We start from the raw sequence: 17,766 nt of genomic DNA, 5'->3' as shown, positions 1-17,766 counted from the left end.
ATGCAAATATAAATATTTTATTCTTTTTTTAACTATTCCTTAGGCTGCTTTATTTCTCTAACCACAACAATGTTTCAGTTACAGGTTTATATTAATTTCTCACAGTGTTTTTGGTGATTAAGATGTAGCCAAATTATTTAAATATTAACATGAGATATCATAAAGTTGGCTGAATTGGCTTTTCTTTTGACAGTGTCCTTTTTCGATAATGTGCCAATAATGGATCTTTCCGGTATTACAATGCGTTAATTAAATACCACTTTTAATATGGTGTTTAACTAGGCAGGTGATGGGAAATTTATCTCCTATGGCGTCTCCTTATTGATATTATTATGCAAAATTTATTATTTCATTTAAAAAGTCATTTGGATAAAATATTCTTTTAATTTTGTATCTTGAACTCTACAACTATTAATGAATAAAGGTTTCATTATAATTATGATCCTGTTTTCATCATCATCTTCAATTAGATCATCTTATATCTCCAACCGGACCAATATTTACATTATAATATGTTACAAACCTATATTATTTTCCAGAAAGACATAAAAAATCCTTTCCAAACTCAAATTCTCTTTATCATATTTTATTGGGAGAAAAAAAGCTAGATGTACTTTTATGGAGCTTCAAACCCTTTCAATAGAAATATGCATAATCTCATAAATTTGAGTCTTATAATATTTCCATATGGTATATTTAAGATTAAATTAATGCTTTGAAAGCAAAACATATTGTATATGTATACAAATAGAAATTTTATTAATTTTTATTGTATTTTTATGGCAAACTTATCTTTGACTAAATAATTTTTTTCTTGATTATTTTTGTTTTTTGATTTCTTTTACCAATGTTTTTATAAATGTATCATCTGTGAGCGTTTTATTCTGGAAATTGTTCAAAATATGTATGTATGAAAATGGACATAGCTCAAAATGCATATTTAAGAAAATAGTCACAGATCAAGAAAAGCAGTTAAAAAAATGGACACAGCATTACATTCCATTTTTCAAATTACTCTCATAAGTATATTTTTTTAATTAACTAATAAATCCAAATTTGTAATGTAATGTCATCCATTTGGATAAATCACTTTGTATATTTTTTCAATTTAGAGTTTTTCGAAATAATTTAAAGGTCTACTATTATTTTTACATGGTTACTATTTGTTCTTAAAATCATAATAGTGGTGGGAATTATTAGTTAATACTTTTAGAGATTTTGTATTTTAAATGCCACTTTATTGTTTAGAGATTATTAAGATAAAAGATCGCCTGAAAAGTTAAACCTGTATTATACTCAGCCAAACCGACCCCGGAACTCTGTAATGATTATGCTTGTTAAGTGTTCAAAAAGAATGTGAAATTCTTGGTTGAGTTGTATAAGTTTGGACCTAACGTTAAAAAAAGCACATTTTGTACTGTGTCAATTTCCTTAAATATGCATTTCGTGCCATGCCTTTTCTCTTAAATAAGCATTTCAAGCTTTGTCCATTTTTTTAAACATGCATTTTAAGCTACATTTGAAATATAAAGCTCATTGACGATATATATATGTATAAACATATATACAGAAATCATAAAAAAAAAAATTAGAAACAAATACCCCAAAAATTGTTTTATAAAATTGTTGTAAATGTTTAATGGAATCAAATGAAGCAAATTAAATAAAATTAGATCTTGAAAAAAGAACAAAAAATGCAATAAATAAAAAAATAAGGTGATTGATTTTGAAGTTTATTTTTATTATATATTATGCTCGTATATTTTTTTGTAAAATGCATATTTTGATTAATTTTTGCCATTAAAAAATAATCATATTAAAGAGCATAAAAAGTGTGCCATTAAAGAGAACACTTCAATTTATTTAAATATGCAATAAAAGCTTGTTTTTGGTGTAATTCCACACAATTTATTTTGATGAAAATATTTAGAATATTTCAAAATTATGGATGAACAACTTTTCTCAAGTGAAAAGATTAGACTTTTCTTAACAAGTACAGCAAATTTTTGCAAGCATGGGCACAAAAAAGTACTTTGATTTCGTTATAAAATAATAATAAATATAAAAAAATTAATAAAAAATAAAAGTAGGATAAGTAAAAAATGTTTAAAGGATAAGAAACAAAATTTTTTCTTGATTTCAACAGAAAAGTAAGTTTGAAAAGAACTTAGAAAAAATAACAATTTCAGCAAAGAATAAACTAAATAACTTTCGGTAAAAGTAGGCAAATGAGAATTAAAAAAATTTAAGCATAATAAATATACTAAATTTTATGACTTTGTTTTATATTCCATTGAATACTAATAATACTTCTTTTATTTTTTCAGAATTTATTAATAACCACATTAGTACTACCTAATTCCGTTCCCATTTTGCTACAAATACCACAATATGTAATCCTTACTGCGGCAGAAATTATGTTTTCCATTACAGGATTGGAGTTTTCATATTCTCAGGTTTGTGCTTCGTTCTAAAAAAATCATGTTTAGTTCAATATTGAATATTTAGTTTAAAATACTATTATTCAAATTTTAGGCTCCATTATCAATGAAATCTGTCCTACAAGCTGCTTGGTTATTGACAGTTGCATTTGGCAATTTAATTGTTACTATAGTGGCAGAAACAGAACTTGTAGAAAAAAAGGTATGTATTTACTAGAGCTTTAAATGTAAATATTTGATTAGATAGATTATTTTTATAAAAATCAGTCAAATTGTTTTTTGTAGGAAAATTGTATTTTAAGATTTAATATTCAATATGAATATGAAAAAAAAAATACCTAATATGTATTTACAATGAACCTACAATATATTTCATTCAATATTTGATTAAAAAATTAAGTTTAATACAAATTCTGTAAATGAAAGCCAGAGTGATAAAATATCTTCCTTGTATTTTTAAGCAATTATAAGCCTTTACGTTTTTGAGTTTTTTTCAGTCCATAGTTGTTATTTATAAAAACTGTCTCGAAGAACTCATTCAGAATCTTGAGTTGTAGCAAAAGTACTTTTAAAAAAATAAATAAATAAAATAAGAACCTATATTTAGAGGATATAATATATCCCTATTAGAATCAAAAAATTTTAGAGCAATTTTAATTAACAATTTATGTCCAAAACAATACAAGTTTTATCTGCATCCATCTGGCTACAGTAAAAACTATAACTGCATATGATATTAGTGCTATAGATATCTTAGTTCAAAATAATTTAAAGAAAAAAAATTAAGGTATTAAAAATATAGCATGCATATTAATTAAAGATTTAATACTTATTTTAGAATTTTAAAAAATGGATCCAGAATTCAATAAAAATATGAATTCTTTACATTATGGAAATGTCTGAGTAATTGTTCTATTCTTTGATGAGATATTTCTGTTACAAATTTGAAAAATATGGTAACAAAAAAAATTTACAACAAATTTAACATAGAGTAAATTTATTTTTACTTATATGATTTCAGAAATGCATTTAATTTTTATGCTCCTTAAAAATGTAAGAAATGTTTATGCTCTTTAAAAATGTTGAAATTTTTTTTTTAATTTAAGAAAAATATATACATGTACTTTAAAGACTAATTATTTAAAACCAGTAAATATTTTTAACTAAAAGATAAAAATAAATTACTTCTGACAATATCACATACAAACTTAAAAAAGAAAGTTTGTACTTAAATAATTCAATTAAGTTTTAATATCCTAGTGAAAAAAAAAATGAATTTAAAACTAAATTTGAATAGTTATTTGGACTTTCTTTTCTGGCTTAATATAAATTAGTGACCACATATTGATTTGCTGGCTGAAAATACTAAACTAAAGCTTTGAAAAATACTTTTATTATTTAAGGGCTGAAGAAATACAGTAATGGATCACGTATTTAACTAAAGGTGATACATTTTTTTGTAATAAAACTGCTCCGTAGCTTTGTTTTGAACTAGATTACATCACTTCACTAAATTTTATTACCTACTTATAAATCTTTGCTTTTCTCCAAAAATGCTCTCAACAATGAGAATATGGCTTATTTTTATATTGCTCCAAGCTCCAAGTCTTCTACCTTTTAATTTAACAGTTGATCATACGTGTGTGACATTATGTATATATATTTAAAATATAAACTAATATATCTTTATGTTTCCTTGCTCTACAAAATAAAATAATTTTTTTTAGTCCTCTGAATTGTTCATGTTTGCCATTCTTATGGGAATAGATATGCTTATTTTTGCTGTCATGGCTTATTTCTACAAATATGTAAAAGTACATACCTACAGTGAGGAAAGAAGTGGAGACAAATCACGAACAAACACCACAAATGGAAAAGTAAATGATGCTTATGTAGAAGAAACAGACTTTACTAAATGAAAATGAGTCTTTTTCTTTTAGCTTTCTCATGTAAAGAGCATGATCTAATGACAATTGCATTTTTTAAGCAATGAAACTATGTATATCTGTGTAAATTATTATTTTGTAAATAAAGAAGCATTGAAGTGTCTTATATTTATGTGATGTGCAAATGCTGTGTTATGCTGTTAAAATATAAATATTTTACATTTAATGGTATGATAAAAAATTGCTGTATTTATTTTAGTGAAAGAATGTGATTTGAAATAGAAATACTGTTTTAGTTAACTTATTATTTTTTTTACTATTATAAACTTGCTACTAAATGAGACTAAATCAACTAATTTATTATTTATTTATTTTTATAAAAGACTTTTTTAATTCTATATTTCCTTGTAAATTGTTCTGTAGATATGCATCACATTTCCATATGTTTTAAATGTTTTACAAAAAATATTGTATGCTATTAATTCTTTATTAACCAGTTGTATACGGAAATCAATTGAAAAAATATATTTTTATATCAAGCACTAAAAAAATAAATGAAAGCTATATAAAAAGGTATAGCTAAGAATTATTGAACAGTATGTATTTCAAAGAATGTATGCAATTTATGTCAATGTTCTTACATTACAAAAATTTTCATTGTAAGTTTAAATAATTTAATTCCATTTCATATATATATATGCATGTTATAAAACTATCCGTTTATGCAAAATAAAACTAAGCTGAAAGTAAGATTTCTTAAATATTGGAATTTCTAGAAGGTATCAGTTAAAAAATATCAGTTATGCCTCTTTTTGCATTTTTAACATGTGTATTGCATAGAGTAGAAAATTATTTCTAACATTTTGTATACATTTTTAAAGTTGTAAAATATTTTGTCAAATGTAAACACTGAAATTTCTAGAATTTCACTTTAATCTTTTGTACTCTAAGCATCTGTTTTTTTCTTTTAAAATAACTGAAGCATTAAGAAGTTATTGTGTGATATTGTGCGTACCAATTAATAGCTACTACTTTTGTAGGAAAAAAAATTTCTAGTGCAATGACTGTTCAAAATTTTATATCTGATATGCTGTTCATCTTTTTATTATAATAGAATGAATATATAATATTTTCAGAAATTTCTACTAATGATAATTATATTTTTTCATAGCCAATGAGAAAATATTTAGAGGCCAATATTAATCCTTTGCTCAATATTTATGTTTAATACTTATGCTGCTGTTTCATTTTTTAAAAATATATATAACATTTCGTTTTATTTAAACATAATATATTGTACTTCTGTAAATAAAGTATGTATTTTTGTTAAAAATTCAAAAATGTGTACACAGTCTTCCTTTTGAACATAGATTCAAAATATCTATAAAAAAAATTTTGCTACTTCTAACAGAAGTATTTGTATATAATTGTATTTTGTTATTTTTCAATTTTTTGTATGCTTATATATTTTTTTCTTCATATAATATATAAAATGTTAAATAAACATTCCATTTAAATGTCTTATTCACTGTGCTTCAGACCAGTGTTTTATTCACATCGTTTCTAATACCAAAGACAGTTAAAAGCAAATTAGTTTCGAATTCATAGAATCTACAGATAAATATTATACTAAAAAATTTATTTCCTATTAGAAGTATAATTATGAATCCCCATGCTTCATTCCTCTCTTAAAATTTAAGGTCAATAAAAACTTAAGTCATCAAAAATTGTCAATATTTTTATTTCCTTTAATGGATTGTTACCACTGTAAATAGATACAGTAACTTATACATTTATACCATGATTTAAAAAATGAAATGATTTTTATTTACACGATTTTCAGATAAGCACTTTAGGTATTTCATTTTTACTTTTATAAATACCTCTATGCCAGGTTATCTTTGACCACTCACAAGAATTAATACTATGTTTTACAATTTAACACAGCATCAAAGAAAATGACACAAAAAAATAGATTAAATTTCAATATTTATTGGATATTTTAACTAATGCATTTAACTAAATCTTAAAACTTTTTGTGCCTACACTGACATCATATAAAGTAGGCTGTAAAAACTTTCCTTTACAGTCAATGAGGAAAAATAGCGATTTGTTCTTTATTTTGAAAGGTATATAAGATTTTGCTTCTTCTCGAGTACACATGCAGCTGATTTTTCGTAAAGGCACAGATAATTGGCGAGTTCTTCCAAACGGGCCATATGTTAAAATGGTTACAATATCACCTCCTTTGTGCAAAGTAAGTTGTTTGACAATTCTATAGGGCAATGAATATGATATAAAAGCAGTAAGCAAACCTAAAAAAGAATAAAATGAGTGCTCTAAGTATAGCAAATATGAATGAGGAGCAGTGGTGCGCAGACTTAACTTTGGGCCCAGCCTTAGAAGGGTGCAAATTTATGAAAAATTATTGAAAATGAATTCCGAAATAAACCTTTTTTTTTAAATATCACCACTTTCATTTTCAAATTAAAGGCACCATAAATTTTTCAAAATTTTATTCGATTTGCCGATAAATTGAACAGGATGTCTATTACTATCAAGGAAATTTGTTTTACTCAAATGTTTTTTTTAACAAATTGGCAATACATTGAATGAAAAATGTAGGCACTTATCATTCAATGAATGTGATTAAAAACATTAAGTAGAACAAGTTACCCAAGTTGCATTGTTTTAAAAAAAAAATTAAAAAATCTTATGTGATGTAAAATTAAACAATCTAATGCCAAGTGCAGGCAGTTTTTTTAAATCATTTTAAAGTGGCCTCGAGAAACGCCTTATAAGTCTCGTGCCATAATGCAAACAAGCGCAAAAACAAAGTGTGTCCCCAGGTGCTCTGGGCCTTAACAACGTCTCTGATGTTGGTGGTGTAATTGCTGGCACTTAACATAGTCCTAACTGCCAACTGAAGATGAGCCAAGCTTGAAAGTCGAGAAATTTTGGGGATGTTGCGTTTTTGTGTCAAAATACTTAAAAATTCAGTATAACAATTTTAGTTTCTTTTTTGTCTTCTATTTTTTTCTCTTTTCTGTTACAAATCTTTAATAAGGATATTGATTAACTACTCAAATATAAAAAGGCATTTGCTTATTCTTCCACACATATGGCATTTTTTTAGCTGGTCTTAAAATTAGTATATGTATATTATATAATTTTAGGATTTTGTATCAGGCTAAAAAAAAAATTTTAATCTTTGCTGCCAACCAACCAGTGGATGATATTTTAGTGAAGATTGGTAGAATTAAACAATTTAGATATTAAGAGTAAAGAAAAATGGCTAGGAATTAATATTTGTGAAATTAGTGGAGGATATGAACGTACACATTATGCAAAGTACAAATAATATAATTATAAATGTGTACCAATGTCCACACAAAATCCCATACAAACATCTTTCATGCAAACTTAATTTTATGATATAAAAATTTATATTAACAATAAATTATAACATTTCACAAAATAAGTACATGATAAAACATATTGTATAGTATTTGATCTAAAGATTAAAGCTTCACATACTAAAATGGAATCTCAATGATTCTAAGAAGACACTTTAAATATCCAATATAACAATAATTAAAAGAGTTCACAATAATAAAAAGAGCACCTGACACGAAACTACAGGTTAAGTTTTATTTAAAGTTAAATATACATTTTATATCACGAGTATAAACTAATCAAATTTTAAAATGTATTGTTGGCGAAGGACTGCAGCTAAAAACTAAGACAAATTTAAATAAAATAAACTGCAGCTGTTTACTTCACCTCAGTAGGTACCTATATTTTTTTATTTTTGTTAATAATTCTTAAATGCTAAATAATTTAAAGATAAAAAAAAAATGTATCTAATTTTTTTTCTTCAAAAATGCTGCAGTTAATCAGGTTTTTTTTTTTTTTTACATCATCATGACATTATAACAGTAAACTTTTTTTTATATTCTCTGCCCTAAATATTCATTGGCAAAACTAACAAAATTATGGTGCATTAACGGAGTTATTGAGGCATTCTTACCCATGATCAAGTAAGAAACTGATTATATAGTCCATATATCCTAGATTGTATAGTCAGTTACATATCCAGGGTTCGCCAAGTGGACCCAATTAGAAAAAACCCGCCCGGGTTTTATTGGGTGGGCCCACCTTGAAAAAACCTACTTGGTGGGTTTTTTCACAAAGTGTTATATATGTATATATATTTAAATTTGGTTGAAAAAGAAGTATTTCCTAATACTATCTATCATTGGGCACATCGTGAAAGTTAACATATATTTTAGAAATGTGCATCAAGCACATGGATGGGTAAATGAAAAAAACTGCTTGGTGCCTCATATACCAAATGATACTAGGTGGAGTTCATATTATGACCGCGTAAAAACTTTTGCCAATAATAACCATAAATATCGAGAGATTGCTCTTGAACATCAAAATGAATCTAATAATATGCCAAAAATATTAAATAATGTTGGGCTTTACCAATAAACTATCAATTTGAAAAATCAGATATCAATTGTTTCTGAAGCTTTAGAAAAGCTTCAATCAGAAAACATTTCAAATTCAGAAGCTGTTGAAATATGAATTAATTTACTATCGTGTGATGAATTAGAACCCCATAAACATTTTGAAAAAAGATTCCATCAGGCTGTTCAGCCACCTCATTTATTAGCATATGCATCCTAGATCCCGAAACAAGGTGACAATTTTTAAAGGATGAACAAGAGCAATTAGCAGAAAATTGTCTTTCTAAGCATCATCCAGAATTTCTGCCAGGTGTAATGGCATTCAAAATTTCCAATCCTGAATACTTTCCAAAATCAATGATGCTTGACACTGTTATTCATCAGTTTTCATCAAAAAATAGTGAAAAATTATGGCAAAAAAAAAAAAATTCCAAGTTTCCACAAAATTTCTGCGAATTATTTTTTCTTTACACTCAGCACCAGCATTCTTTGTCTCACACACTTTTCAACTTTCGGTTTGGTGTGGAGTAAACTACGAAATAGATTAGGAATAGATAAAGCTACAAAGCTCGTAAAAGTGTATCACCATCTAAGAGAGAAATGTAGACACTTTGAATCTGCTGTATGATAATAATAATAAATAAAAAAACGAATCTTTTTTTAAATTAACTCTTAACATTTGCTGACAATTTTTAACTATTTGGAAAAAGTTTATCAGCATTAAAAAACAGTTAAAAATTAAAATATTACTTTTAAGATTTTTTAAATATTTTTAAGATTTTATTTGAATATAATTTATTTTATTTCTTTTAATCTTGTTTAAAAATATTAAAAACAAATGAAAAAACATTTTCTATTAAATGATACATTAAACAACAATCAAAGTTATATTTTCTGGTTTTAAAAAAAATAAGCTAAAACTTATTATGTATGCTTTTTTATAATTTTAGGATTAATTTGTTTTTTGAAATTATAAAGTAAAAATTTATCTAAAAATGCAGTCTTTTTTCTAAGGTTAAAAATTTGAAAAATGGGACAAGTAACTGATACTCTTTATAATTGTACGTAATTTTAATTCCACTTTCTATTAATGTTTTATAAAAACATGAAAGACCATTAAATATTTATTCAAGTTTAATTTTATTAAAGGTTAAAGTCAGATGAAATTATTTTTGTTTTTATTGATTATAAATTTGTTATAAGTAATATATATATATACATAAACAACAAACGAAAACAAAAAGATTAATAAACTTGTTCCTTCTATATTATTATTACATTTACAATTTATAGTGCTTTAGTTAAAAATTATAAAATCTTATGTATTTAAGAATAAAGACTCAAACATGTATTAGTGATAGTGCATTCTTTAAACTTCTTTTAATTTTATTATATATATTTTATGTAAACTTCTTAGATTTATTTATATTTCTAAGCTTATGCTACACTTTTTAATAAATAGAAATATTTTCATAGTAAGTAGTTTATGAGAACTAAATGAAAAAACCCAATTTTCACCGGGTCTTTTCAAATAAAACCCAATTTTCCCCGGGTTTTTTCCAATAAAACCCGGGCAGGTTGGGTTTTTTAAAAAATCCCCGGGTTTTTTCAAACCCTGTACATATCCAATTAAAAAATGATACTTTTCAATTTTTCCGATGCAATAAAAGTCAACTGGCGCAAGTAAATTCAACTGCTTTTTTTTGTAGTATATTAGGCAGCATCTACTTTTTTTCAAAAAATAAATAAAGCAGCTGAATTGACGAAATGGAAACTTACTAAAATATGTCTTAAAAAAGCATAAAAGATAAGTATATTAACTTTTGTTGTGTTTAGTAAGTAAGCTCAAGTTATAGACTGCCCGTTAATAAAATGGGATTTTAGGTCCACTTGGCATGCAGGAGTTGTTGTGTCCACTCAGCATAAGAAAGCAATAGTAGCAAACAGTTGCTGCAAAGTGACATGGACTGTTACCAAATTTACACAAGAATATATTTAAGTTTAATTATTATTGTATGAAGAATTTTAACATGCTTAATATAATAATTGCTTGATAATATTGTACCCCAGTAGCAGTGACTAATAATAAAGTACATCTAACAACAGTTTTTAATAAAAATAAATATACATCGAAACACTTAAAGATTGATAACTAGAGAAAAAATAATGCTCCAAAATAAATTTTTTGTAGTAAAATATTGCAATAAAAAAAAAAATTCATACATACCAAACCCCATGCAAGTAGCCGCAGAAATCATTCTAGACTTGAAACTTGATAAGTTAACATTCCTCCACGAAGATTTTTCACCGTGTCTTGTGTCAGTATTTCTGAGACTAAAAAATGTACTAGCATAATAACCGCAAAGAAACAACTGTCCAACTCCAAAGAAGGACAGATATTTTAGAAATTTAACTTTATCCAGGGAATATAACAAAACATCTTTTTGTAAGTTCTTAATCTTTTCAGTCGGGAAATAACCAGAAGAAAATCGGAGATGAAGGAATTGAGACCAAGAAGTTTTAGATGTAAATAAAATTCTAGTATTTAGTTGACACACTAAAAACATTTTTCAAAATATGCCGTGCTCGAATTTAACTTTATTATGGTTGCATTGAAATAAAATATTAAAAAAGTTTCTTATTGTTGATGATTAATAATTAACGATGCACACTTCCTAATAACAATTCATATTTTTTGGCAAATAATCTTTCAAAATTACATGACCCAACGAGTAAGAAGGGGGTAATGTTTGTTTTTATTTTGATAATTTGTAAAACGCTTTTACCTACCTATTTCTATACAATTCAAGGCGTTTAAACCAACCAACAGCCTCAAATTTCTCATTTTTAGCAGGCAGAAAGAGTAGCCCTTTACACATAAGGATCATTCTCACTATTGGCGATCGAAATGGGCTGCAGAACTCTTTTCCTATGGCAACACTTCACATGCTTTCCCCATTAGCGTGTGGAAAGTCATAGAGGAAGGAAGTGTTTCTCTCCTGATTTTCACATAGATTAAAATCTTTTAACTTGAAAAACTATATGGAACTGAAAACTACATTAAACATAGTTCTAAAGAAAAGTATCATAGAAATTTTAAAAAATATTTTTATTAAATAAAAAGGAAAAATATTAAGAAAAGGGAAATTATCGTAGTACATTCCTATACAACTGAAAAGAGGAGGAGAGGGAAGGGAGAAGGGCTAAAGGCATGAAACCGGTCTCTCCCCAGATGGCGTATTCGAGTGTTGCAATCGCGAATATAAGGTTTACAGTTTCCGATCGCCGTCGAGAAAAATGGAAAACTTGCTCGTTCTTCCACGACGACAACCGGAAAAGAGTAACCCGAACGAGAATGATCCTTAAAGTGGCAGTCCACAAATATTCGCGATCGCAACGTTCCATGTTTTGACTCGCCCCCCTTTCCTCTTTCAATTTGTATAGGAATGTGCTAAGATATTTCCCCCTTTCTTAATGGATCGTGTTTTCAATGTGAATGTAAACAATAACAATCCCGCTCTGCTATACCTGCTCTAGTTCCGGTTAGAAAGTTTGTAACTGCTTATTACAGCGTATTCTCCGAGGTGATATTATCAAACGGATAATTTCGTTTTCAATAAAAAAAAGTAAATTAGATAATTTCTGAGCTCAAATCTGCCGTATTTCATAAGATATTATTGTTATTAAATAATTCTGGTGAGTTTGAATAGAAAATTTGTTTTAGTTATTTATAGATATAATGTTAGAAAATATATCTATAGATTTTGAATTGCTCGCTTTTTTTGACAGTCCTATTTGGCCTCTTTTCATTTGTTTATTACTGTTTGTTCTTGTTGCAAGCCAGGGCCGTTTTTATGTTTATAGGGGCCCTGGGCCTGTCATTATCTGGGGGCCCTTTATGAGTAAATTTAGAGAAAAAAAAATTTTTTTCTTGAATAATTTTTAAATTTTTATTTTAGGAGTAAAAAACATATAAATAAATTATAAAAGCTTATATACATTATTTTTATCGAAAATTTAAGGTAACTATACTTTTCGCGCTTTTTGAGAGGCGAATCTTCTATCACATCATCGAAATCAATTTCCTGTAAGACATACATTTTGCTTTGCAGATCAAAATCTGTTAGACTTAGAAACATAAAATTATGCAGGTGTGTAGAAAATATGCAAGGAGTTATAAAAAATACAAGAAAATGCAGTTTGATTATTAGTTTTTTTTTATAATCGCCGTTGAAAGAATGACTCAATTTTGAGCCAATGTTTAACTACGTATCCTTGAAATTTTAAAACCAATCCAGAAGACGAGGAAACTCATGGATCAATACCCAGAGGTATTGAATTGTTAAGAGAACTCGGAGGAGTTTATGACCCCGACAGATTTAACATACACCAGTCACCATTTTATAATTGGGCCGGCTCAATTCGAATTCCCATTCTCACGAACACGAGTCCATAGCTCTACCATCAACCAAGCTATCATGGCCAAATTATTAGTTTATTTTATAACAGTCATTGAGCAGCCCACCAGATTTCGAGTTTACTACTACTAATGTTTAACTCCGTAGCCTTGTAATTTTAAACCCAATCCAGCAGACAAGAGAACTCCTGGATCAAGTAGTGGAAGAAATTTTTGTGTTCGTGGAGGACGTTTTGATGGAACTAGCCCGCATTTGGGTTACATGGAGAGGAAAACCACGAAATCCTCCCATGGTAAGTCTGATACCAAAGGAACTCTAATCCATGATCCGCCTACCACTGAGGATATTTCACGTCAGCACTGTGGTCGGTAAGAGCTGGGTGTAGAATTCATATCGATCAGCCATCACTGGGATTCGAATTCGGTGCACCTCATTCGGAGGAGAATACTCTATCCCATGAGTCCAACTTTATTGAGTAATAACTCTGCGGCAGGTACCAATTTTATTGCTTGGTACCAATTTTATTGATTTGCTTAAATTTAATTATCTTAAAAATGTAAATGGTAATTCAATCGTAATTTTTGTAGAAAAAAAGGAAATAAAACGTTTTTCCTCTTAACCAGCAATGAATGCATAAGCAACTACGAGGGTTAGTGAGCTAACAGGAATGAACAGGTAGCGGAGCCTTCCAGTTTTTTAAATAATTGTTAAATTATTAGTTATTAACATGCGTACTTAAAAAAAATAAGAAAAACATTTTTCAGTATTAAGAAATAATTATTAAAAAGTATCATCAGCTGGAATAGAACCCACGATCTCACAGTTTTGTGTTAGATTTCATAATCATTAGCCCCAAATATACACACCTGTCTTGGGAATATTTTTAAATTTCTTTTTTTTTTTTTTTAATTTAATAAATTAAGTCCTTTGGATACTTGACATTCTTGAAAAATGCTTTCCAAATTACCATTTTTAACGTTTATAACAAGTAACTTCAGTTCATTTAGAAGTAAACCATACTTCGGCTTATCTTATTCATTTTCAGCTTATGTATATGCACCAAAAATAAATTTAAAACTAGACTTGATATAACACAAGGACTGCAAATTTAACTGTCGGATATAAAACCTTATTTAAGATTGAAAATGATGAAAAATCTACATTCCTCGAATTAAATATTTTAAAAATAGTCTGTTTGTAGGTTATAATATTCGTAATTACCTTACTAATCTTTAATTGTAATGTCGGGGCTCCGCCGATGGAAGACATGTATTATATCAATGGAACACACTAAAGCTTTATATCAATTAGCTTTAGCAATTAGTTTTAGAACTACAATTATAGAATAATTATTATAAGATTATTATAGAATGAATATAGAATTAATAATTATTATAGAGTGAAAGGTTGTAAAAGACAAATATTTGTTAATGTTTAATATTTAATCTAAGAAAAAACATAACCCATATTAAAATCTAACGAATAGCCCCTGATAAATTTCGTGACAAAAAAAAATTGAAGCCTGATTGATTTCCGGATTTTAGAAACACCTTCTAGTTTTACTATTCAATCAAATTGGTTTCGATGTCTTTCATCCCACCTGTCTCACTAGTGATTCAGCATATTTTGATATCACTTTTGTTTCGTTCTTACTTAATGTTAATTTGTTTGCGACAGTTATGTTTTTACTACTTTTTTGCGTATTAATTGTAAAAGCATTAATTGTTTTTTGAATTGACAATTTCAATAATCTTTTAGGTATTTAAAATTGCAGCATACCAAATGAAAGAATTAAGTATATATCATTTTTCCTATAAAGTAAAATAAAAAAGAATTCTGATCCTTAGGAACAGATATTAAATAGTCTCATGATCGAATGATGGAGCATAATTACCTTTTAAACAAATCAAAATTTTTTTTGCCTTTTAAACAAAAAATTTGCTTATTTTTAAATAATTTATTAATACTCAAATTACTTAAAAGATGATATGACAACGAAGATTTTTATTTTATTCAGTCATTTATTTATATTTTTCCAATTTTTTTTATTTTTATTTCATTAAATTAAATGCTCACGTTTAAAATAAAAACAAAGCTGTCAAAATTTCATATATAGTTTCGATTTATAATTTTAAGAAATTCTTTCGACTTTGATTAGGAAATTTAAAAGCCTTATTAATAGAAAAATTGAGAAGCCTTATTAACTTTAAACACATAATAACAACAAAAAGGAGTTAAAAATAGAAACAAATATGATCAATAAACACTAAAATCATAAGCTAACTAAATAAATTAATTTAGTGTACGAAATATAATATTACAAATTAAATAAATATTATATTTAGGGGAAACATGGAAAATTTGGTTATTCAGTAGTTTTAAACAATTTTTTTCTCATGTTTAAGTATTTTTTTAGCTGATGATCATTTGATTTCAATGCTCTATTAAACAAAATCATATGTTGTTTCTGTCTATTAGCAGTAAGTAAAATTAGAATAAAATTACATTTGTTGTATCCATTTTATCCAGAACAGACCAAATCAATAGTTTTGGCAAACAGGCCAGTCAAAGAGGGAATTGAATAGTGGCCCGCCATTTAAATAAATAAATAAACAAAAAAATCTCAATGTATAGATAAAAAACTGCGAAAACCTTTCACGTTTTCCCTAAAATCAAATTGATTTACCTAAATTGATTTAATAGATATATTTGCTTACGTCCAACGTGAAAGATTTATGTCTTCTTAATATCCTACGAAAATTTGATATAGAAATTCCTATTTCATTCTCTTACAATTGATTTGAAAAATAGCAAAATTGAATCAACTACAATAATTAAATGAATTAAACAATTAGGCTAGTTGAACTAGGATGATTAAAGGGAAAAAAAAGCTTTTACAATAAATTAGAAAAAATATCTAAATTTTGTGAGAGAGAAAAATTCGAATTGAAGGAGTCCCAATTTAATGACACTATGGAAATCTCAAGACAGATTCTAACAAGACCCTCCCTCTATTTACAGCCCTAGAAATGTTTTCTTCTTAGAAATTTATGACCAGAAATCAAACAAAAGGGTGTTTCTGTGGATATCTGATATTTCCGAAGTTAGGAAAAAAGAGCCCCTAGGCAATATCAAGAAGCTAAAAACATTTTCTCACAGTGTAAAGTGAGGAGGCTACTTGACAACTTTGTGGGTGGTAGCTACGAAAGTGGGAATGGTTAGGAAAGTGAAGAATAACTATTATTTTATAATTGTAAACACTTGGATTAGATTTTGAAAAGCATCCGACTATGCAAAAAAGAAAAAATAATCTGAATAAAACTTTAAAAAAAGTGGGATCTGGGGGCCCTCTTGAGTTATAAAAAATAAATGAGTTAGAAATAAAAAAAAAGAAATGAGTAAGAAATAATAAAAAATGCAATGAGATTTTCAGACTTTTCAGGGGCCCATCCTTAAAAACGGCTCTGTTGCAAGCTGTCCATCTTACGCTACTGTTAGCACCTTTCGCATCGTAAACACAAGTATTCTTAGTATTGTAAACACAAGTAATCAAATACCGCGTTTGAAAGAATCTCATAACTAGGACTGGGCGATATTAGAAATTATATATCGTGATGCATCGATCAGTTTTGCATCGCGATATAGCGATGTATCGCGATATAGTATTTTTGAATTTCATTTACTTGTAATGCACAGAAAGTCAGATTTCTATCGAAACTCCATACTCAAATTGATTTAAATCAATTTATAAGTTTGAAGATATATATGTTTTGCTTAAGAAAGATATTAAATAAATTAACTACTATGCACAAAACTTACTTAAAATATTTATTGAAAAAATGTGTAGATACAGAATGAAATATTTGCACCTCTTTATCGTTTATAAGGTATTAACAGTCTAATTAAGTACCTAATTACCTAAATTATTAATTAATTTAGGTAATTATTAGGTAACTTTACTAAGCTTTTAACTAGAAATAAAAGAAAGTTTAAAACAATAGGTTTATGAATTATTTGAAAATCAATTAGTTTAAGTGAATGAAATTTTGAAAAAAAGTTTAAAGCCATAAAAAATAATTTTAATAAATGAGCCATACAAAATTAACTTTGATAATTACATAATTATTAAGTTCGATTGTAATGTTCAAATTCTAAATGAAAAAGTAAACGCAAGTTTTGTTATATTTTCTAAAAATGATCAAAAATGAATAACGAAAGATTTCCTAATTTAAAAATAAATAATAAAAAAATAAATAAAATAGAAATTTATCAATATATTTACCTAACAATATAGAAAGAAAATTTAAAAAATAAGTTCGTTAAAAATTATTTGTAAGTTCAAAACAAAGTGCTAAATAAATTTAAAAAAAAAAATAATAATAATAAAACGCTTTTAAATCCCTATTTTTTATTATCATTATTTCACATAAATAATTACATTAAATTGAATAATGACCGAATTATGAACGAAAAACAAAGTAAGGTTTAATTTCTTAAAAATAAAAACAAAAGAATTGTGATATTCGATAATATATTTAGCTAATTA

General features: G+C 26.8%; 2 protein-coding genes across 8 annotated transcripts in view; one reads left to right on the top strand and one right to left on the bottom strand.

The window, feature by feature from the left end:
- LOC107445518 (solute carrier family 15 member 1) overlaps positions 1–5,851 on the top strand; it is a 77,040-nt gene extending 71,189 nt beyond the window's left edge. For all 7 annotated transcript variants that reach the window (XM_043045768.3, XM_043045767.2, XM_016059927.3 and 4 more), the window contains 3 exons: positions 2,328–2,456; positions 2,536–2,643; positions 4,169–5,851. In XM_043045768.3, the coding sequence (XP_042901702.1) occupies positions 2,328–2,456; positions 2,536–2,643; positions 4,169–4,360 (429 nt within the window). In that variant the 3' untranslated portion in view covers positions 4,361–5,851. The remainder of the gene's footprint in view (positions 1–2,327; positions 2,457–2,535; positions 2,644–4,168) is intronic.
- A 448-nt stretch (positions 5,852–6,299) lies between these two features.
- LOC107445527 (transmembrane protein 223) lies at positions 6,300–11,694 on the bottom strand. The gene is made up of 2 exons (XM_016059942.5): positions 11,030–11,694; positions 6,300–6,642 (listed from the first exon to the last, which is right to left on the bottom strand). The coding sequence occupies exons 1-2, from the start codon at positions 11,367–11,369 to the stop codon at positions 6,347–6,349; spliced, it is 636 nt and encodes a 211-aa protein (XP_015915428.1). The 5' UTR covers positions 11,370–11,694; the 3' UTR covers positions 6,300–6,346.
- Between the last annotated feature and the right edge of the window lie 6,072 nt (positions 11,695–17,766).

This window comes from Parasteatoda tepidariorum, chromosome 7, assembly GCF_982258835.1.
Source record: "Parasteatoda tepidariorum strain Cologne lab strain chromosome 7, Ptep-v5.0, whole genome shotgun sequence".
Lineage (NCBI taxonomy): Eukaryota > Metazoa > Arthropoda > Arachnida > Araneae > Theridiidae > Parasteatoda > Parasteatoda tepidariorum.
Note: the sequence above shows the minus strand (reverse complement) of the source record. Positions and strands in the feature narration are given on the sequence as shown.